The sequence below is a fragment of the Dermacentor silvarum genome, chromosome 8, assembly GCF_013339745.2.
Source record: "Dermacentor silvarum isolate Dsil-2018 chromosome 8, BIME_Dsil_1.4, whole genome shotgun sequence".
Lineage (NCBI taxonomy): Eukaryota > Metazoa > Arthropoda > Arachnida > Ixodida > Ixodidae > Dermacentor > Dermacentor silvarum.
The window spans coordinates 112,786,232-112,810,165 of record NC_051161.1 but is presented as its reverse complement, the minus strand read 5'-3'; the positions used below and the strand labels follow the sequence as shown (position 1 = coordinate 112,810,165).

At 48.6% G+C, this 23,934-nt stretch overlaps 1 protein-coding gene across 3 annotated transcripts in view; it reads right to left on the bottom strand.

Annotated features, from left to right (window-relative positions):
- The window catches only part of LOC119461621 (coiled-coil domain-containing protein 80-like), a 111,254-nt gene that overhangs the window by 79,024 nt on the left and 8,296 nt on the right, over positions 1-23,934 (bottom strand). The window contains exon 2 of one of the 3 annotated variants that reach the window (XM_037722975.2): positions 15,254-15,578. The exons of 1 other annotated variant lie outside the window; for it this stretch is intronic. In XM_037722975.2, the coding sequence (XP_037578903.1) occupies positions 15,254-15,388 (135 nt within the window). In that variant the 5' untranslated portion in view covers positions 15,389-15,578. The remainder of the gene's footprint in view (positions 1-15,253; positions 15,579-23,934) is intronic. One more of the 3 variants, XM_049671767.1, reaches the window with a different exon arrangement.

Below are 23,934 nucleotides of genomic sequence, written 5' to 3'. Positions count from 1 at the left end.
CAACAGTCGCATATGACGACGCTTACATTAGAGACCTTAAATATTGTCAGTGTCTCCAGGGCCCGCCGAATCAATAGTAATGAATCAAAATATGACTTGAACAGGCGACGAGAGAACTGGAACTTCCCGCTACGTTGGACGGCACTCATCTGGCTCGGCCAGTCATCGACAACGGCCTGTATGACAAGTAATTACCCTTTACTAAGGCAATGCCATAGAATTGCGTGATCTAAAGCAACCTCTATGCGCAACACTATCGCCTGCCGCATAAAATGAATGCGGGTGCATTTTGAGAGAGCCAGGACATCAGAGTAATGTCAATTGGATGCCAGGTAATGCTGGAAAACCCCGCAACGAACTGTCCCACGAGCTTGCGAGCGAGGCAGGACTCAGTCACCACTCCGAAAACACGGGCTCACCCCCGGGTGTTCCACGGCAAGATCCTGAAGGAGAATGGCGGTGCCTTCGGAAACGCCGCCGAGAACACCTCCTGGCTGCAATCCCTGATCCAAAGGACCCTCTTCCCAGAGGGCTATCTCGAGGGGCTCAAGTCGTCATAACCGAGGCAAGAGCAGGGTATGCCATTGCAGACGATATCGTCGCCTTGTGGCAGTGGCTACGACAGGCCAAATGTGGCACCAATGCACGCTTGTCAGATGCCGTGTGCGTCGTCTTGTTCCTGCTTGGGGTGAGCCGATGAGGGATGAGCCGATACACAGGGGGACCGCCCCCGATGACATCCGCAAGTGAAATGCTATGCCTGCTCAAGGGAGGCATAACTCTAAAAATGTTCGCCACCTCGTGTGGGAATGGGAAGGTTGCATGACATTTCGCGAAATTTACCAGCCTAAGAAGGCGACGCCGTTTGAGGACTGGGTCCGACTAACGTCAAATAGACCCTTAACTCACTATGGAGCTTGGCGTGCGAAGTTTTTATTGTCAGCCAAACTCAGCTCCTTCGCCCTTACTCACTTTCCCATACACAGCCATAATTTAAATATATCATTCTCTCTCTATCCCACCTGCCACAAGGCAGAAAAAGCGTACAGCTCGGTACAACGCAAGAAAAGAAAGAAAGAAAAGGGGGCGGGGGCTCGTTAGAGTACACAAAGCGGGAAAAAAAATAAGAAAGCTATTTTCTAGACAACATACAGAACATCATCGTACCACCGGATGCACCACGCCCGCCCACTTTCGATACGGCATTGCGCCACGCTCTACTATACAGACCGGTCGGCTTCCGCCCCGCTTTTTCACGGCGTCACACTGCTTGCGGGGCCAACCAAGTGTGTGCCACCAGTACGCTCTTGTCGGATGCAGTGTGCGTCGTCGTCGCGTTCTCCGATCAGACGTGTCGCGTGTGCAACCCCGCCGTGGCGACACCGCGTGTTTGCGAAACGTCGCAAGAGATCGATCGCTCACGTAACTCAAGAATCGAACGCCCCCGGCGCGGCCGACCGAGACGTAACGCGATCGCTGTGCGAGCAACGCCTGCTCTGCACAGGCCCCGGCGTGTGGAGGGTGACCTTGGAGCGTCGCGAGTCCCGCGCGATCTCCGCCCTCAAAGAGCTCAGAGGTTGAGGATTCGCAGCTTTTAAGTATATACAAGCGCACCACGGGCAAGCCCTTCATCATCATCATCAGCAGCAGCAGCAGCAGCAGCCTATTTTTACGTCCACTGTAGGACGAACGCCTCTCCCTGCGATCTCCAGTTACCCCTGTCTTGCGTTAGATGATTCCAACTATAGCGCCTGAAAATTTCCTAACTTCATCACCCCACCTAGTTTTCTGCCTTCCTCGACTGCGTTTCCCTTCTCTTGGTATCCATTCTGTAACTCTAATGGTCCACCAGTCACCCATCCTACGCATTACATAGCTTGTCCAGCTGCATTTTCCCTGTTAATGTCAACTAGAATATCGGCTATCCCCGTTTGCTCTCTGATCCACACCGCTCTCTCCCTGTCTCTTAACGTTAGGCTTAACATTTTTCGCTCCCTCGCAACCATCGTACTTGGCAACCAAGTACATGATCAATTGAAAGTGCAAGTAGACAACCAGGTGTCCTAAAAAGGAGAGTGAGAGAAACAGAGACCGTAAACTGGATGCAAAGGTCAGAAAGGAAAATCTGTACGATAATACAACGGGCAGCTGTGCCTTGCTATTTGAGGCCCGAGGCGGTTGCCTAAGGACAAAACCATACCGGTGCAAATATTCGCAACAGGATGAGTCATGTATGTGCTGCAGCCAAAATCCGGAGACAGTTCAACACATCCTAAAGGAATGCGAAGGTGTTCCGCCAGCGAGGCGTGCAGGAAACGTCCAGCTTCCAGAAGCACTGGGAATTCAAGCATTAACCGGTCAGCAGTCGAGACAAACAAGAGAGGTTTAGAGTATTGGTGAACGAAAAGCGAGCAAGAGATTTATAGAACCGGATGCGCTAAAGGCACAGGTAACTGTAGTTCAATGTAGATATAGAAGTTTTATGGAAGAGAAAAACGATTATGGAGACATAGGCGACATTGTAGACTGGTAAATACCTATAGACTACTTGATTTGCGCAAGCGGGCTAGCGGACCATTGCTGCATGAAGACGACGTCGAGCACATCGCAAATAAGTATTTGTTGTGGAGAGTATGGCGGTGCCCATACTTGAGTGCCTGCTGCTTTCGCGGTGAATGCCTTTCACTTTCCGGACAAATCGCTTAGGTCGCGCCTTTTTTTTTTTTTTTTAGAACAGCTTACAGTGTTTCTGCACGCCCACTGCAAAGCGTCATTGTTCTCCGCTTGGGCAATGCGCTTTAGAACGTGCTCTGTTTCTCCTGCTCGGGAGAACATTACAATGCCGTCTTATCCCCACAGGTTGCGCCAGCAACAGGTATCCCGGGGCTGTAGAAGCGACGAGACAATACGAGGTACCGAAACGAATGCGCAGTCTCGTCGTTGCGCTTAAGCGAGGTGCGGAGCTGACAATTGAAATGCACACTTTACGGTGCTTTGTCCACAAACACTATCGCCCTACAAGGGCACTTACGCGCAGTATAACAGTTCCGACACATATAACTTCTCGGGGAGACATATCTGCCCTTTCTTAGGAGAACACAACCAAATAACCTGACTTAACGTTTACTTAGGCTTGCCGCCTTTCTTTCACTAAATATATATTTGTCGCTGTCTTCGGGCATCTGATATCCTTAGCTGCGCTCCTTAATCCGTCTCCAATCAACAGAACTTTTCAGGAGAGAGAGAGAGGACAGGCAGGGAGGTCAGCCAGACAGATGTTCAGTTGGCTACCCTGGGCTGGGGAAAGGGCATGAGAGATTGAAAGACAGGAGGAGGCAAAGGCGGGGGGAGTATCGTAGCAGGTCCAGTGTGTATATAAGCGTGTTCACACGTCCGTTGATTTTATTAATGTCATAAACGCAGAAAGCTACCCCCTTCCCAGATTCGCTAATAAAGTAGTGCGCAAAGCATACCGACTCAAATAAAATTTGGTAAGTAAATGCACTGCCCAATGCACACTTCAACGGAAAATTTCTTAGTGCAAGAGTCTCGACCTTGGACCACGGTTGGACTTTCATGCGTCGTAACCTACAATGCTGCTCCTCTTTACGTTGAAAGCCATTTGCTGACGTCACGTCTTTGTTTTCTATCCTGTATGTCTGCGGAACTGCAACGCACGATCGGTTTGTTGACGTCATGTCTTTGTTTGCCACCTTGCATGTCTACCGAACTATACAACATGACGAGCAAGATAACGCAGATAGAAAGTAAAACCACACGCGAGTTCCTGCTTTACGAGACTCTATTTCTGTTGCTCGAGCCAGCGAGCAATGCGAGCTAACTGTGACATACACATTGCTTCAGAAATTTGTTGCATATTACGCTGCACTCTATTGGGATATCGACTTGCTCTCCACGCTCGCTGCTTATGTGGTTGTAAACCTCTATATTTGAACTATTGCTACAATTTACAGCAAGCTTCTTGGGTTGGGCATTGAAGTCGTCTCAAGATCAAACCGGCAGTAAGCAACCGACAGGCCACCCGAGCCCTTGGGAGAAAGACAAAAGTGCACAGGATGTAAACAAGTGCCGACTTGCAACTGTTCCCGACATACCCAGACGCCGTTTTACAACAGATCCTCCATATGTCCTACAAGTGTCATTGCTTTGTCTAGCTTGTTCGGGCTGCGATGCTTACTTTATTGAGATTATACTGCATTTTGTTTCCCTTGGCATCCATTCTGTTACTACAATAGAGTCCGTCAGGTCACGCCTCAAGTGACCTTACGGACTCCACTTTTCCCTCTTTAATCTCAACTATACAGAATCTAAAGTACTACCTTTTTTCCCTCTAATCCATACCGCCGTATTGGTGTCTCTTAAACGTTACGGCACTAGGTCATGGGTTCGGCTGCCGACTACGGCGGCCACGTTTCGACAGGAACGGACTGGAAAAAAAAAGGGGGGGGGGGGGGGAGGAGAAAAAAAAAAGAACACTCGCTCACCGTGCTTTGGGTGCCCTTTAGAGAACCCCACGTCATGAACCTACTAAGTCTCCCACTACATCAAAATTATTCTTCTAAACCCCTTTTAACCCGCCATGCAGTTTCTGGACGTTAAGCCTCACAACTTAATTACCGTTACGCCTATTACTGTTGTTTTTTTTTTTTTTCGATTCGTTCCACCAGCTGGGTGCGCAGTCCTTCGCTTCGTCCCAACTTTCTACGTCATCCATCTGTATAAATGTGAATTCGATCAAAGTAGGAATCATGCAGCATATGTAGAGCAGCTTGATTCAGGGCACAAGTTGGCAAGTCGGACTTCTTTGTAACTCCTGGAATAGAGAGCCGCACTTGTGGCTGCCGGAGACACCACAAAGGACAAGGTGGTATTGCGGCAGGCGTGAAGTCCGATGGAAGAGAAGATCGATAGGAGGTTACAGTGCCCGAAAAAGTTGCATCTGGCCTACTTTCCGAGAGGGAAGCAAGGCGTTGAGACTGTAGTCGGGAAAGGTGCCGAAGATGATTTCGAAGGGTGTCTGTGGCGACATACGTTCTGATGGGATGTTCCCTGGCGATGGCAATTGTTGCAGCTGTTGAGGCGCATCGCGGTAGGCCAAGACACGTTCTAAGTGCTTGAGCTTGCATGCTCTAAAGCACTCTGAGGTTAGTTCTCCGGGCGCTTGACAACACCGGGGTGCTGTAGCGCAAGAAACCCATAAAAAGCGCTTTGTATAGTTGCAGCATAGAACGCACCGACGGTCCCCATGCTTTTCCGGCGATGGCTTTGAAGAGGTGACTGATCGAGAGGAGTCTTTTCCTTAGGTAGGATACATGGGGGCTCCAGGAGAGGTCGCGGTCAACAGTGATCCCTAAAAACCGATGATTCTTTTTGTACAAAATAGGCTGGCCATTAATAGACACAGGATATTCGGCCATCGATTTTCGCGTGAAGGCGACTAACGCGCATTTTTCTGTTGAAACGCCGAGACCTTGTCTCTGAAGATTTATACACATGGCTCTTCGACTCTGACCAGCTCTACTGGTGCGGTAGTTATTCCGTCGGCATCATTCTGCAAGAAGTTCAAGATCAGCCACGTCACAACATCGACAGGGTCTGAACTTGCCGCCTCCGTAGCGCAGTGCTTTATGTGCACGAACAATCACCAAATAATTGGGCTATATTCTGTGACTCAAAGGCAGCCCTACAGTCACTTTTATCAGCTCTGCGCCGCAGCCCACATGAACAATTGGTAGCAGAGATACGAGTACGCTACCATCAAGCCGTGGTCAGAGGCCACGACATTGTATTTCAGTGGCTACCTGGGCACTGCAACATCACTGGCAATGAATGTGCCGACAAAGCTGCCCGTGAAGCACATGACGAATATGAAAGAATCCCCATACCATTGTCAAGAACGGACGCAGCGCGGCACCTCAGCAATCTTGCCCATACTATAACTCTAAGAAAATGGCATACACCAGAGTTTACCAACCGGCGCCTATATGCCATGGACCCACAGAAGCAATTACGACTTTTACCCGGTTTTAAACGACGTGAAGAAACCTTACTGTGCCGCCTGCGATTAGGAGTTTCTTTTACGAATTCCTATTCATTCCTAATTGGAATGGCGGACAGTGCGAACTGCAGCACATGTGGTGTTGAGGAAACCACCAGACATCTCTTATGTGACTGCCCTAGATACGAAGAAGAGAGGATTGCCCTTCGGACTACTTTGGGGCACTTAGACGACAGGCCTTTTACGGAGGAGAAGATCTTGGGCCCGTGGCCTCGTGCGTCTTCTATGTACAGGGCTACAAAGGCGCTGCTGCGCTTTTTGAAGTGCACAAGCCTACATGATCGCCTGTGATGAAACTTAGCCATGAACGCTTGACTGTAAATGTGTGAGGTGTGAACTGTGAACCTCTCTCTTCCTTCTCCTCTTTCAATCCCTTCTCCCCCTTCCCCAGTGCAGGGTAGCCTACCGGGCTCAGCCTGGTTAACCTCCCTGCCTTTCCCTTATGACTTCTCTCTCTCTCTCTCTTTCTACGTCATCCACCTATAGTTTCACTCCTGCAGGTTATTACTGGTAGAATTTCGTTGGTGTTGCAGTGCTGGTGTACTAATCATTATCATCGCCACAATAATCATCATCAGCCGCAGCCACCTGTTTTGATGTTTACCGCAGCACGAATGCCTATCCCAGCAATCTCCAATATATATACCACTCTTGAGATGACACCACCTTACGCCTGCAAATTTCCCAATTTCATTCCCAACACGTTCATTCCCGCTACTAGGCACCCACTGTGTACCTCTAATGGACCCCCGGTTATCTACCTTGCGAATTACATGGCCTGCCCAGCTCAATTTTCTTATCTGGACCCCCACTAGAATATCGGCTACCCCCGTTCCGTTCGCTTTCTCAAATCCACGCCAGTGTCTTCCTGTCTCTCAGCGTTACGCCTGTTATTCTATCGTTCCGTCGCTCGTTACGCGGTCATTGGCTTCTTCTCAAGCTTCTTTGTTAACCTACTAGTTTATGTCCCATATGTTAGTACGGGTAGAATGCAGTGATTGTACATTTTGGGTTCCATCTGCGCTGATAAGAATTACGAATTTTCATAGATGTGTTAATTTATATACAAAAAAAAGAGGTCATCCTTGTTCAACCTCCGCCTCTTCCATTCCGCTGACTCCGTTCCTGTAACAACCAACTGAAGAAACCACTTTCCTATTAACGCCACTTTCTCTTTGAAAGGAAACCAGCAAGTGCTCGCCCGGCTGCATTGGAGATGTGCGTCGACAGACCTAATTGTTGGCTGTAACGACGGCTGCCAAGCAGCGAGCCTGATGGGCCGCAGCTGTTGATGGCGGCGATTCAAACAGGAAACCTATTACTGACGCCCTTGTATCGCTCGACGCCTGCTAACCTGTACCTAGCTGAAGCACTGTGCAGTTAAGAGCGGCACTGGTTAGGGCGAAGCGCTTCCGGAAGCGTAATCGCAATTTATAGATAGATAGATAGATAGATAGATAGATAGATAGATAGATAGATAGATAGATAGATAGATAGATAGATAGATAGATAGATAGATAGATAGATAGATAGATAGATAGATAGATAGATAGATAGATAGATAGATAGATAGATAGATAGATAGATAGATAGATAGGATGCTGGATATGATTGCCTGATCATGCTACGGGGGTGACATCATGGGAAATGACGCATTCATACGCAGAACACGCGTACACAATTTACATAAACCTACGCACCAAGTTTACATATAAATGAACCTGGATGTGTCGGGCTCTTTAGAAAAAAAATGAAATGCCATGCTACAGTCAGGTAGCAGAGGGTACTGAAAAAAAAAACTGCTCGTCTGCGGGAAATGGGACTTCTGTGGACCTTAATTAAACCTTCATTAAATTTGCAGAACGAACGCGAAACTCGAAGTCTCGCCATATAAAGCCACCCAGGAAATTTACCACAGTAAAAAACAATATTAAATCCATCCAGTGTGTTTCCCAATATGACGGTATTATTCAAGCACATCACATAAAGTTACGGCCGAATCACTCACTCTAAATAACCTGTTCGATTCGGGCATGCAACGGGCCCCTAATAGTAGGCTCACAAGCAATACATGTGCATTCACTGCGTTCTCCGCGTTCGGTAGGTGCTCACGCGGGAACGTTCGCGCTGAAGACATTTTTCCATAAGGCTTAGCTTCTATAGATTACCATCTTCTATGTTGTGAGAAATATTTGTGAGCGCCGAAAACGGTACAGCGAGTGGATGGCTGCCGTTGACCTTCCTACGCGTGTTTAACATCTTTCCGAAAATCAAGCAGCCGAAAAGAAAATACCGACTTTCAAGTGTTTCTTGTAAAGAGTGAGCAGCGGCGGATTAAGGAATAGGAACAATTCGGTGATGATTTAGGTAAACCAAGGCGGCAAGAATGGGGAATGAGATGACAACGCCGAAAAATGCGTGATGCGCATAGAAGACGTCCTGTCGTTTCTCAAGGGAACGTCGAGGAGAAATATTAGGTGATAGCCTCGCTATAAGGCTGCGCTTCTGGAATCGCCAATTGGTCAGGCTTACACCAGTGACCGGAGACCTGGCACTAAACTATGCGAAAACGAAAAGTGGATGGAAACTCCACCTTCTAACTCTCCCATCAGGTTTCTACGACGTCATTGATTTTTGGGGCGTCTGCTAAACGCGAAATAAGCGTTCACCAATTTGCATCAATAAGTATAGGCAACGTCTTGAGTTTTCTGCGCTAAAAAAAATACAGTCTTCGTAGTTTCCGCTGAAATTTTTGCTCAGGATTACCTCGTGTCACCTCTTATTTGTTTTATGCAAAACACGTTGTATTCATTGGCTGGCACTACAAAAGCAAGCTGTGAAAAGTCATGTTTTTGCTGCTGCGTTTGGCGCCCCGTGGCCTGTCAATTAGAGAGGCTCGCCGCACAGGCGTCAGGTTTTTATAATGGCTGCCGTTTTTTCCATGGACTAACAAGCAACGCGCAGCGCTTTTCGGAAAGAACACAGGTGCTTTTTTTTATTTAAAAAAATGCAAGAGAGTGACTAATTGTGGCGGCTAAGTGGATTTGGCGTTCTGCCGCTGAGCACGATGTTGCAGGTTGAACTCCCTGCAGCTGGGGCCGCATTTCATTCGAGGAGAACGTAAAGCTCTCCTGCACTTGAATGTATGGTCCACGTTAAGGAACAGCGGTGTGTAAAAAACAATCCATTATGCTGCACTTAAGTGCAATGCACGCATAACTGCGGGCATCACAAGTGAGTGAGTGACGCAAGAACGTATCCTTTGCAAAACTGGGGTATAATTTATGGTGTCTGTTTCTTTTTTTTTTTAACGAACATGCCATGACCTAATCCCGGAGCAATTCGTGACGCAATAACAAAAAGAAGAGATAAAGTTATGCGCACTCTGGTGCGCGGTATAAAATGCTCAACCCAGATTTGTACTATAGCCGCGACCTTGTAAGATTGAGCAGCAGGAATCGTTTGGCCAAAGCTGCCAGAAACCGAGCAGATCCACAGCTGACCAAGCAGATCCACAGCTGAGACTCGTAAAAGAATGGCCGTTGAAGACGTCTTGCGAATTATCCTTTCCCGCCCAGAGGGTATATGCATTCGATGCGCCAACTTTCTTTAAAATGAATAAAATATATCACGCTATAGAAGCAACAAAAGCAACGTGCCGTGGCGGACGCGGCAGTGATGAGATTGTTCTAACTGCTGGTACTTACTTATTCACGGTTTGGTCTGATAGTGATGGCGTTGTTCCAACCTAGCTACTGTAATTTAACGTGAATTCGATGTGACTTGTAAAGTAATAAATCGCTTTCGCGGTTCTATAGCTCACTCTGATAAAAAAAAAATTTTCTCTCTCTCTTTTTTTTTCTTTCAGTGCAGAGAAGTGGTATAATCTGCATGCGTACGGTGCTTCCAATACGTGATAGACCTTTCGTGTCGCGAGCTCTGTCTCTCTATCGAAAAAAAATGAACAAAAAGAATTAATGTTCTCATCCCAGACACCGTAAAAATGGTTCAGCACGAGCATATTTCACGAGTCTAAGGTTTTCGGCCCATACTAACTAATAAGCAATATCGTAATATCAACCTAATCTCATTTCACTGTCAAACCATTACTTTGTGGCAATTACATACAACTTCATTTTTTATTTTCTGAATAAAAAACAAGCTACAATGACGCACTCTGACAGCTGTTCAACCGGGACCGTGCTATGGTATGCTGAAGTTCTGCCAGTTCACCGAATCTAATTCCCTCCGCGAGAAAAGAAAAAAACAAAAGCTTGCCATGACTCCTGTTTATGCAGTTTTCTACGCTGACATAGGTGCACGAAAAGCCTCGACTAAGCTCGCAGAGCTAAAATAAAAGCCAGCTGTGAAAACAAACAATGCTGCAATTAAGTATTCGTTCCGTGGAGAAGTTAATTGCGGTTCAATTGCCAGCTTGTCAACGTTCAACTGAAATTTAATATAGTACAGCAGTAGCTCACTGCGCCCGCATAATGTAACCATTCCTTTTGCCCAGTTTGATTCCACTGTCATCGATTCTGTATCGACAACAAATGGCTAGGGCCAATGAGTAAAAAAAAAAAAAAAAGCAAGAAAATCGCGATAGAATCGTTGCCTTATTCTACTCCCGACGCGCTGGCATTCTGAAGCATAAGCGGCAAAGCCTTAAGAGATCAAACATTCATTAGCCAGCCAAGTGCTGAATGGTTCTATAAGCTGCTGCCCCTACACAGAGAACGTCGTTCGTTCGATGTTTTGAGCCGCTCTTTTGAGTCTGTGTAGGTCACCTTCACTCCACTTTCTTCGTTTCCCCGAATAATAAGGTCTCTGTAGTGCGACGTTTGAAGGACGAGAAACGGCAGGTGCGCGGTTTGCAGGAGCAGTGTAAGTGACGTGGGGCTTCGGTCGCTCCGAGAGTGCGTATACGCTGCGACGACGCAATCAAAACGCGTGGTTTTCGACATTGTTTCCGCGCGTTTTTATGCTATTCAGCATACGGGCAAAGGCATTCAAAATTCACGGGGCGCCTAAGTCGAATAATTCGCTCAAGGTTCGAGCCGTCGACTGGGTCAAATTCGCGTGCAAGGAGAGACGTTATCTTCAAGTGCAACGAGACATAAAAAGGAACAAACACTTTTGAGAGAGCGGGAGGGAGTGAGTACGAGGTAACCTTTAAGCGTTCGTGTTACAAGAAAAGGGCAAGCGAAGTTTTGCTTGGTCTGCTTCGATGAAGCCCGCCCAGTTCTTTATAGTGTCCTCGATAGCTTAATTTGCTGGTAGAGAGCGCTTTAGTGCTGCGAATTTACTGTTTCTTCTTCAAAACTATCAAAAATTTCCCGACGAGTTATACTTTTAGCGTGTTCGTACATTTGTGAAATCTGCACCAAATAAGCGCTACAATATGTTTTGTTTTCTTCTTTTGATGGAAGGCATCCGTCTTTAAACTGTGTTCTGGGATGTACGATAGCTGATTGGCCCACGCGTTTACAGCTAATAAGCAGCAATGCCCAATGCAGTCTCGCTTGCGTGACCTGGTATTTTTCCTTCTTTAAATGGTTGCTAAACGGCGCTCAATCTCGTAGTTTCTTCTCCCTGACTGCACGAAAACTTTATCAATGAAGTGGAGTGTGCGATGCAGTCACGCGTTATTCGAGCCTGGACTCACGCAAAATGCAGGCCTTAGCGACAGCACCCCGAAGGAAAGCGGCTCGCACTGAAGGACAGCGCGTGCTTGTCAAACAAATGAATTCCAGCTGCCCAGATTATACCTTCGCATCGTGGGTGAAGGTTAATTGGCTCCGACGGGACGTCCTCGGCCTTGCGTCTTGTCTATGCGGCAGTGCACGTCCGTTAACTATTTGCGCAATATCCTCCGAAGGAGTGGTAACGTGAGCGTAACCTCAACGAATGTTACCACCGCAGTGTAAATCCTCTCAACAATCAACTTTCAACAGCGACTTTGTGACAGGACCTGCGTCGTGATTTTGTCTTCTTCAACGTCGCCCCCTGTATACCCTTTTCCAGTGCACTACATTTTGGTGAGAAATCACAACGTGGCGTGTGCCGAGTTAGCGTAAACATTGGTAGCGTGTGCGTCCCGCAAAAAGATTGGTCTCGTGAGAAGACAGGGTAAAAGGTCAAACGGACCATGCAGAGCGAAGAATAATCGCGTCGTCCTGCTGCGCGCCTACATGTGGGCGAACGGCAAAAAGTCAAAAGAGTTAACGGTGCTCCGAAGGACCGAGCGAGTCGGGTTAAGTACGTTATCGACCGTCTATGCGACCCTCGCCCTCGAATAGTGTCGTCAGTGACAGTCGTTCGGAACGTCTCTGTTATGGTCGTCGCATTAACCAGAATGTCTGCACTGTTTTTTTTTTAGCGTTCTTATAGCCGAAGTGTCCTTAATATAGGCTCGGCACCCCTCTTTATTTCGAAGTTAGGTACTCAAAGAAGTAGAGGAGGTTAGATTCGTGGTCTGCTCATGTTCGCTATGTGCGAGTGCAAAGACACTTTCGTATGTTCTGCCTCACAGCGGGTTTTAAGACTTGTACGAAGTTTCAGCGAATGCTACTTGTTGCGTTGCATCATGTGCGTAGCGTGTTGTGTAGCCCCCTCTACACTGCCCCAATAATTTTCTCGTTTGAACAGCAAAGCACACAGCAAAGCTCTCTACGCACAAACCGAGATGTTACAATACCGCGAATAAATCTCTGACGCCGTTCTCTTCGTCGTCTATGCGGAATATCTAATAATTTCAAAAGTTCCACGTAACATTATGTAAATATTTTTTCTCACCTAAGATAGCCCGCAATATCGTTATTATACAATGGCATCAGCACAACAGAGTCTTACTACACAGGGTGATTCTAGTCCTTCAGCTTTATTCGAAGAGGCGGATAATACTATAGCACGAGAAATCGAAAAACATGTTCAACTAATGAACGAAAATTCACTAATTAACTTCTTAATTACTTACTTTACGGCACATATTGATATTTATGAACTGCAGCCGGTGAGTTTGCAAGGTGTATCAGCTTGGAAATAATTTCCAGAATGACGCTAGTTTGGAGATAAGCGCCATCAAACTAACCGTAAAAATGCAGTGTTGTTCCACTTACTTTTCTAACAAAACGCGTTTCTATGCATTGAAGCGCAAAAGTAACTGGAACGCCCATGCGTTTCGTCCCACATATTGGGAAGTATTATCTCGAAACTAGTGTGAAATAATTAAAGTAAATTATGGTGCGCCTCATCTTAGTATGAGGCACGCCATAGTGGGGGGACTCCGAAATAATTTAGACCACCTATGGTTCTTTAAGGTGCACCTAAATCTAAGTACACGGGTGTTTTCGCATTTCACCTCGTTCGAAATGCGGCCGCCGTGGCCGGGATTTGATCCTGCGACCTTGTGCTTACTAGGCCAACACCATAGCCACTAAGCAACCACGGCGGGTGAATCTAGTGTAGTTCTGGAAATTCATTTGAAGTGGATACGTCCTGCAAGGCCAACGGCTACAATTCACAAATTTCAATATGGGCCGTAAAGTAATTAATTTAGCTAAAGTTGATTAGTGAATCTTCGTTAATTAGTTGAACATGTGTTTCGATTTCTCGTGCTAGTGACGTCCGCCTTTTCGCATAATCCAGCTCAAGTACAAGAACTATTCTATCTGCCACGGGCGATTTTTGAAAAATTTCATAAAACTTAAAGATGATCACCCCGCAGCACATTCTATTTATACCAGAGTGTTATGACCAACTACTACCAGACAGTTTCGTTTTCGACGATAGATTTGTGACGTTCAGTTGGTCACCGTGTAGCGTTAAAAAAAGGACGCGCGATTAACAAAATAGTCAGCACGAAAGCCTTACAAAAAGTGCGGACGCAGAAGGTAAATGTATTCCCTCATACGCAGGAATATTTTTCTCGCAATAATTACTCCATCTCTTCTAGTATACCACAATCAAAATTTATGCCCAGCATGCATTACCTTGCGATATAACGGAGGAAGTATATTCCTCAAAGGCGCAGGGTTCCTCCGAAGCGCGCTCATGGTCTTATTTTATTCTTTTTGTCAAGGCTGTCGATCAAGTTTGTTCAAGTTCGTTCGCGTGGCTACTAAGACGGGAGCCACCCGGATCTGCTCACGCAAGGTTCACGTGAAGCAATCCAGTGATTTCGCTCTTATATTTTTCTTTCACACTTTTTCGGGTGCTCTTTCGCACTTGGTGCATGTCAGCGCATCAGAACCTCTGCCGCATCTCTCAGCATTTTAATAATTAAACGTACGCGCAATGAATCAACTAATTTGGCGTACACATAAACCTGTATTTCGTAACTGTCTTTCTGCTACCCTGAAGCTCTCGATACCGCGATGACGATTAATTCATGGTGGTCGCGTGCTGCGCCAAAATCAGGTCGTCCTCTTTCCAGTTTCAAAAGCGAAAACCCCTTTCCCTTTCTCAATCTCTTCTTTCTCGGCGTGCGCTCTTAACAAAAAAGAAGAACACGCGCTGGCCTCTAGACAAGGCGAGTAATTAGCCTCTTTTATGTTCCCATCTATTAAACAAAATTAATAGAAGCGACGCAGGTTGCCAAAGCCTTTACGACTCTACGTTAAATAGTAAATTAGCTTGTGCTCCAGATTGTTCGGGAGCGCTCGCTATCTACTGAACGTAAGTGCGCATTTTTTGGATACAACACCCACGAAAGTCGCACAGACGCCAAATCTACTTGCGCCTGTCTGTGGTCGCAAGATAACTCAAGAATACGGCGTAACACGTCCGTTTCATTTCGATTAGCGAGCAGCCGCAACCGTTACACTTGTTTCAGCTGTACGGGACTATCACGCGTATTTTGCAGCCGCGGCGCCTGTACCATATAAATTAAGCAGAACATTTTCGAGGCATTCGTTAATGCTCCTACGGATCCAAGCTTGCTGGTTCTACAGAGCCCACGATTCTGCCTAAGGGCTGCATGCACATTTCGTTAGTTAGTTATGCAGGATCTTGCGGCGCAACATCGAGTGAGGCTATGGTGCACGTTGCAGTGCTATTGTAACACCAAAAGTCACGCCTGAATTCTTTAAATGCATTATGTTCAGAGTTAGACAAGTGTGATCACGTGCAAATTTCTTTAGAAAAGTATGCAATATGATTGGCGAGTCAACTTACATCTGCTGTTGATGGTGCTGCTGCTGCGACGGGTGTTACTAGCTCTTCACCCTGGGCCAAGACGATACCCGAGTGATCCATCCAGACGGCACAAACCAGCAGCAAGAGAAGTGCAGATCTCCTGAGAGCATTCATCGTGGACAATTTTCGGGTGGAAGTCAGCAGAAGCCGGAAGTCGGTAGAGGATCCGATCGGGGAACCAGCGTGTAACTACGGCACCGTACAAGCACGAGGCAGCGGAGCCGGCACTCTGGAGCGCGTGTCGGAGGCGAACGGCGTTAGTAAAGCGCCGGTTTCAGCCGCAATAACGACGACGCGAGCGCACCTGCGGCGAAGGCGTACAACAGGGGCGGGCCCGGAAATCGCTGCACGACGAGCACACACGGGAGTACAATTCTCGGCGCTGCCGAGAAGCCGGACGGGCTAGAAGCTAATACGCAGTGCTGCAGATAGGGCAGGTGGCAGGGCACGACGGCGATCGTTACGGCAAAGCGGGACTCTCACTCTCTCGGCGTCGTCTGCTACTCGTCTGCCGGCGCGTCGTCTGCTCGGCCGGCGAGGCCTCTCGTTCGCCCGCGGCGTCCACGTGATCACGCTGACGTTGCGCCGGAACCGTTACAACGCCGCCGCCGGTGGCTTCACCGTCGCGCGCCGCGCTAGACCGGTACGCTACGGCGCTAAAACAGCGCGCCGCCAAACCGGCGGCAGCTCCTCCGAGAGATGCCAGTATGTGGCTCACTCTCTTATGGCAGGCGCCACACGCACCGGCTCATTGCAGTAGTTGCGTGCAGCAGCAAAGCGAGATCAGGCTTCATCGATGGGCGTAGTCTTCCCTGTCGGTGAAAATGGAAATGAGAATTCCGAGAGAGAGAGGGGGAGAGAAGGCGGTTGCATGATTAGGAAACCGTAGAGAGACGCCCGGGTGAAAGATGGAGTACGGTAACTTTTTCTTTTTCCTGAACATTGTATTTTGACGGTATTCGGTTTTGTAACCCACAAAGTTTAGTTCTACTTCAGTGGCAATCGCGAGACGAAGCACTAAAGATAGAAAATAAGAACGCGTGCGCTTTTTCTATTTTTCATCTCGAGTCCCGCAGTTCAAGTACGACACGAATAAAAAAAACCTACAACTAGCGCAAACTCGGACCTTAGTCAGCCATAAATTTGATAATATTGTCTACTAGAGTTTCGTCCTATTGCAGATGTCGAATTGTTTTCGAAAGATATGGCTGAATTCGTCAGTGGCGGAATTTCGAGAACAACATCCAATTTTTCTTGCTTATCTTGTCAACCAAACGACTATCTGGTGCCTCGAGGCGAATCACGCCGGTAAGGATGTAACCCTGGAATAGAATTCAGCACACCGTTTAAAGTTAACCGATCTGTTGAAACAACAGTACATAGGCTTCGGCTAGGCACTGCCTAGACTAAAAGCTTCCTGTATAGGATAAGAAAAACTAATAGTGCTACATGCTCACGTGAAGATCGAGGCTGAAGAAGACATAGAACACCTTCTTCTACAGTGTAAAAAACATGATGCTCCTCGTAAGAAGCTTTCGGAAAAACTACATGGCTTCGATAGACGGCCACTATCCATGGGAACACTTTTGGGTAGATGGCCAACAGAAAAACTTCTAAAGATCGTTGCGCGCATCTTAGTAGAATTTTCGGAGGAATCAAAAATATCACAAAAATACTTAGTCAGATATCTGTTACTGCTGGCATTGTTATTATTAACAGGCACTCTCAGTTACATGTTTATTGTGTCTTCGTGTTCATGTAGCATTTGTGTCTGTGTTGTATTCCGCACCAATGCAAGATGGCGCGAAGAAAAAAGACACCGGGCGAAGGCGAACCCGAAACTACTGTCGTAACGGCGAAACAACAAAGAGAGCTTTTATTTCCGGTCAGGGCCTTATATACCCTACGCCCGTCACGCACAAGGTTGACTACACTAGTACTATCGTGGAGAGGTTGCCAACCCGCAAACTGAACACAGCTGAACACAGGCAAACACAACAGTCTGCGTACAAGATTGTTTTATTTAGAGTGCGGCATTCAAGAGGGACATAATTCGCAAGTGCCCAACATCTTCTGTGTGAACATCTTGGTTTTGTGAACATTTATGCTTTGTGAACTCATTTGTTGCGTGTGTACACTTCGGTTTTGTGGGTATTTATGTTATGTGAACTCTTCTGTTGCGCGAACATTTAGTTATATTGCAGTAAATACTTAGTGCGTGAATGTCCGTACACGTGGTTATTAGTCCAGTTTTGGGATTTTTGACAACTTTCCGACGGCAACTATCATGTAAGAGAAGAGGAGTAGCCGGCGCCACATATAGGCACCAACGTATCCCTAAATACGTTTAATTAAAAAAATGATCTAATTCTTCAGTCGATACCATCGCACATCATTATATGGATGGATGGATGGATGGATGAATAACTTTATTAGTGTCCTTTAGGGCGTGTGCTAGCGCGCAGCGGGCCGCTCCCACGTCGGGACAGAAAGGCCGAGCCTCTCTGCCGCGTCGCGGGCCCGTTGGACAGCCCATAACTGTTCTTCGAGGTTGGGGCTGCGTAGAACCGCATCCCAACGTGAAGAACTGTCGCTTTCATCGCCGCGTAACGCGGGACACCGCCAGAGCATGTGAGGTAAGCTCGCTAAGTCATTGCATAGTGCACATGTGTTTGTTGTCTGAATTTCGGGGTACATTTTTTGAAGAAGTAGGGGGTTTGGGTATGCCCCCGTCTGTAGAAGCCTTAGTGTTAAAGCCTGAGGTCTATTGAGTTTACAATGCGGGAGGGGGTAGATCCTACGAGCCAAGTAAAAATGCTTAGTAATTTCGTTGTACGAGAGAGGAGAGTCCCGATAGTCAGTACCCCCAACGTCATGGTGCCCGGTGGTACTCGTAGCTACGCGGTTGATAATCCCTCGCGCAGCATTGTGTGCCGACTCATTGAGGTTGGGCGGGGCACCCTCGATCTGTCCCATGTGGGCTGGAAACCAGATCACTGTGTGTGGCTTGATCTGCTTGCTTCCTAGTATCCCTAGGGCCAGCTCGGATATGGTGCCTTTGGCAAATGCCCGAACGGCTGATCTCGAGTCACTGTATATTGATGTCCTCTTGTCGTCCAATAAGGCCATCGCTATTGCAGCCTGCTCTGCGGTCTCAGAGGACGTCGTCCGAATCGAGATTGCGTTCGTTACTTTACTTTCATGGTCTACGCTAACCGCAGCGAAGGCCTGTCCGTCGGCGTAGCGAGCTGCGTCTACAAAACTGTTCTCCGAAGCCCGTTCCCGAGCCTTTTCCAGGAGGGCCTTCGCGCGCGCCCGACGTCTTCCCACGTTGTGTTCCGGATGGACGTTTCTTGGGATCGGGGCGACAGTGATGCGGTCCCGCTGCTCTCGAGGGATGCTGCAGAACTTTGTTTTGACTACTGTGGGGGGAACGCCCAGCTCCTGCAGGATGTGCCTTCCAGCTTGTGTGGTAGATAGCCTGACGAACTGGGCCCTCTCCTGCGCTTCCGCCAATTCCTCGAGCGTGTTATGCATGCCGAGTTGAAGTAAGCTTTCCGTGTGTGTGTATATGGGGAGGCCGAGGGCTCTCTTGATTGCCTTCCTGATTAATGCGTTCAGCTTATCCCGCTCCGATCTTTGCCAGTTGTGCATGGCCGCGACGTAAGTGAAATGACACATTACGAACGCATGCACCAATCTCACGAGGTTGTCTTCTCCGAGGCCTTGCTGCCGGTTGGCCACTCTTCTTATTAATCTGACGGCATTGTCCGTCTTCTTAGTGAGACGCAGCACTGTCTGGTTGTTAGAGCCACTCGACTCGACCATCATGCCGAGAATCCGGATGGCATCCACCCTCGGAATATAGCCTCCGTCGTTTGTCCGTAGTTTGATGTCGCATTCGGCGAGTGGCTTCCATCCCTTTGGTTTGGGGCCTCTGCGCTTGGGTCGATATAGTAGCAGTTCCGACTTGTGAGGTGAGCACCGAAGGCCCGTGGACTCGAGGTATCTCTCGGTAGCATCAATCGCCTCTTGCAGGGCGTCTCTACCTGTCCATCACTACCTCCCGTACACCAGATGGTAACGTCGTCTGCGTATATGGTATGACTGATACCGTCGATAGCAGAGAGTTTCCTGGATAGACCAATCATGGCGAGGTTAAAGAGGGTTGGGGATATGACTGCCCCTTGTGGCGTCCCCTTAGACCCCAGCTTGATCATGTCTGAAGTCAGGTCCCCGATCTTTAGGGTGGCTTCTCTGTCTGACAGAAAAGATTTCGTGTAGGAATGGAAGTGCTTCCCCAGGTTAAGGCTCGAGATTGTGTCTAAAACGAACGAGTGAAGAATGTTGTCAAAGGCCTTTTCCAGATCTAGACCTAGTATGGCTCTCGTGTCCCGCGTATTAGAGTCAATAATGTGATGCTTGATGAGCTTCATCGCGTCCTGCGTCGATAGTCCAGCCCTGAAGCCGATCATGTTGTATGGGTAAATGTCGTGCTCCTCCAGGTAGCGAGAAAGCCTGTTTAGGATTGCGTGTTCAGCAACCTTCCCCACGCACGATGTGAGCGAAATTGGGCGGAGGTTATCGAGGCTGGGCGGCTTGCCTGGCTTGGGGATGAGAATGGTGTTGGCCGATTTCCACATTTCCGGTACTATACCACTGCTCCATGCTTGGTTAATGATGTCCTTTAGGAATTCGATGGACTTGTCGTCCAGGTTCCGTAGAGCTTTGTTCGTGATCTTGTCCGGACCCGGAGCCGATCTGCCGTTGAGGGCGTGGAGCGCCTGCCTGATCTCCTCAATCCCGAATTCTGCGTCAAGTTCAGGGTTCCCGGAGCCGTCGTAGTCAGGTGAAGGTGGTGTAGGGCCCGATGCGACAGACAGGTATTTCTTCACGAGTCTGGATAAAATTTCCTCGCTCGAATATTCCCGCTTGGCTGCGTGTAGGGTGCGCGCCAGTGTGTTGTGTTGGTTGGTTTTAGTGTTCGTCTCGTCGAGGAGATGCTTTAGGAGGTTCCAGGTTCCCCCGTTACGCATCTGCCCGTCGATCGAGTTGCACACCTCATCCCATTGCTGTTTAGAGAGGGCTCTGCAGTGTTCCTCTATAGTTCTGTTGATTTCTGCGATCTTTTTTCTGAGCCTGCGGTTGAGCCTTTGTCCCTTCCACCTGGAGAGGAGGGACTGCTTGGCCTCCAACAGGTGAGCCAGACGACTGTCCATCTTTTCCACCGGGAGGTCGGTACAAACCTCTTTTGTGGTAGCTTTGATGTCGTCTCTAACCTGTGCCACCCATTGTTCGAGGCTAGGCTTGCCCTCACTCTCCGTTCGCTCTTCCCTAATCTTGCGAAACTTGTCCCAGTCTGTGTACTGGAACATGCGCTGTCTCTTCTGCTCGACCTGGAGGTGTGTGGCCAAGATATAATGGTCGCTACCAAAGTCTACCCCGAGGTTCGTCCACTTAACCGCTGCGATGCTCCTGACAAAGGTGAGATCCGGTGTCGTGTCACGGCTCGACGAGGTCCCGCATCTGGTGGGGAATGCCGGGTCCGTGACTAGCATCAAGTTTAGGTTTAGAGCCTCACGCCAGAGGTCCTCGCCCTTGTTAGTGTTGTATGGGTAGCCCCAGGTGTGGTAGGGGGCGTTGAAGTCACCAGCTACGATCAAAGGGGAGTCTCGCGCTAGTTGCGTGGCCTTGGTGATTAGGGCTTTGAAGCGTTGTCTTGGGTTTTTGGGACTACTGTATACATTTAGGATGAATATACTGGCGCGGTTCGCTGGGCTTGGGATGATTTCTATCATTATATATTCCACTTTACTTGCGGTCATCCTAAGGTCGTGAGTGATGTGGGTCAGCTTGTTGCTAATCAGTACAGCGACCCCCCGTCCTTCTTCGTGCTTCGCTACGGGCCTGTAGCCGGACAGCGTGACGTTAGATGTGAGTGTTTCTTGTATAAGGATGACATGTGGCTTCTCTGTGTGTGATTGAATATATTGCTGCAGGGGAGTCCTCTTGGGAAGGAAACCCCTGCAATTCCATTGCCACATCCTGAATGAGCTAGTTTGAGTGGCCATCGTATTGCTGTGGAGCTGCTGTGCTAGCCTTCGGAGGCCCGATTGCCCCCGTGCTGTTAATAGTCGATGCTGTTGTTGGGGGCGTAGGAGCTTTAGGTACCAGCACAGGTGCTACGACGTTTTCCAAGAAGGATTCAATTTTGCTGATGCGCTTATTAGTGCGCTCCTCCATGGAAGCCATGTTGCTTTGGAAGAGCGATAACTTCTCATTTATCTCTTTAATGCTGTCACTGAGAGCGGAGAGCATCTCGCGAATCTCAGATTTGGCCCTACCTGATGCTCTTTCTGGCTCATTAGTGATTGCCCTCTTTTTAGCTGGCCTCTCCGTATCGCTCGTCTCAACCATGGGGACTTCAATTGGCTGGGGAGCGGCCGGTTGATTATCCGTATCGTTCTTCTCCGCCATGGCGACTTCCATTGGCTGGGGAGTGGCAGGTTGCTTGTCTGCCATGGCCGGTTTCCTATTGCTGCCCCTCTTAATCTCGGCAATTTCTGTCATGAGTCGAGCTATTGTGTTCTTCATCATCTCGTTTTCGCGCTCAAGTTGTGCTAGTCTGTTGTTACCTCTATCATGCTCTGGCGGTGAGCCCCGCGTTACCTTTTCCGGCGTTCCTCGAACTCGGTCGGCCAAGGTCGGGTGGTACTCGGGTCGGCGATCCCTGGAGCAGGACCTCGAGCAGGACTTGAACCGGACTTGACTGCCTCGGCGCTGGGATCCGGAGCGACCCCTGGAGCGGGATCTGGTCCTGGTTCTGGAACAAGAGCGCCCTCTGGATCGAGAGCGTCTCCGGGAGCTCCCTCTGGAGCGAGAACGTCCCCTGGATCGGGAGCGTTCCCTATGCTCGTGCGGTGGAGCTTGCTGCAACTTATTTTTGATCTCGCTGCTCTGTGGTGGTGGCGAAGCCCCATTTCTCGAAGCTTCCACAGTCGCTCTCTTCCATCGTCTCCTTCTGACGACGTACGGGATCTGGAATCTCTCCTTGCATGTTTTGTCCGCCGTAGGGTGTGGGCCCCCGCACAACCCACACTTTGGCGTGCACTGGTGTTGATCGTCCGGGTTGACTGCCCCACATCCCCTGCAAGTGGACTCTTCAGGAGTTGGGCAAACGTCGGCACGATGGCCGAGCTTGCCGCACGCGTAGCAGATATCGACTTGTTTGCAAAAGAGAAAGCACTTCACAAGGACTGGGCCATAGCGTACAAAGTTCGGAACCTTGAGCCCGTCGAAAGCTATGATGATTGTGCCTGTGTTCTTAATTCTCTTGACCGCCAAGGCCAGCGGGTTTCTCTCGTTGACGATGTTGCGTTCGAGGTCCGATTGACTGTCGTTCAGGCCGATGTGTCTGATTATTCCTTTACACGTTGTGTGGGGAGCGGCCTCGTATGCACTGACTTGAAACATTCTTCCAGCCACATGAAGTGTCCTGATTCTCGTGTATTTTGAAGCGTTGTCTCGGTTGGGCGTGCTGGCCACCATAATGTTTTGTTGTATGTTAGGACAAATTACGTCCGAGCTTATCTGCGTCGGGGTAAGACCCGCCGCTTCCACGATCGCCTTACCGATCACGGTCGGTCCTGTCTTGGCAATATTCAGCCCTCCGCGGGGTCGTATGATAATTTTGGCATGTTCGTTGGGCATGGGAGGCATCCGCGACGCCCTGATGATCTTGCTCTTGAGTTTATTTCCATTGTCCTGTGTTCTGAATAAGGCGCCGGCGTTAGGCCTATTCTCCCATATGCCGCAGCCAGGGCGGTTGGCCGAGTCCACCTTGGCAGACATACGCTTCGAAACTGCCGACTGCCATCCAAATTCTGGCGAAAATTCTTCAGGAGGAAGGTCCTCCCCTTCAACCGTCATCTGCATAGTCACTGACATCTCGGAATCGTTGCTCTAGCAACACTTGGTGGCGCCGATCGGCGCTACGCCGGGCTAGGCTTGTCGTTAGGGCCAGCAAGGCGGCAGCGTGGTCCGAGCACAAACACGTTCATAAAATGGAAAAGAGACCACCCACCGGAGAAAGTCCGATATCGATGTGATCCTCTTCCGCTTAGACGTGCGTTGGTACCAACATTTTGGTACCAACATCATTATATGCCTATAAACTAAACTACAGATGGCACTAGTGCAACATGCATTAGAGAGCATGCAACATGCATTATAGAACATGCAATACGTGCAACATTCACGTATTGCCATTTGCTGGAATACAGAAGACGCAGACACGAGCAGCGGTGCTGGTGGCGCCACCTATTACTGCAGAGACGAGCTATGAACCGCACTGTAAATAAAATAGTCATGCCTGTAAAAAAAAAATTGTGAAAACTGTAATTGCACATTGTAAACGTTCCTCCGTTTGCGGCACTCCGCAAGACTAAGTTACCAACCTCGGTGTCGCTTTGCTTCAATTTCTCGATCAATTCGGCCTCGCTCTGCGTTGTTTGGTTTACCAGTTAGCCCAGATGGTAGAGCGACTGCCCTGGAATGGCGTAGGTGACGGGTTCAACCCCGGACAAGGACAAATCTTTGTTCAACTGAGAAGCTTTCTTTCTTGATAAATTTCTACGGGTTTCCATTGTGCCTCGTGCTTC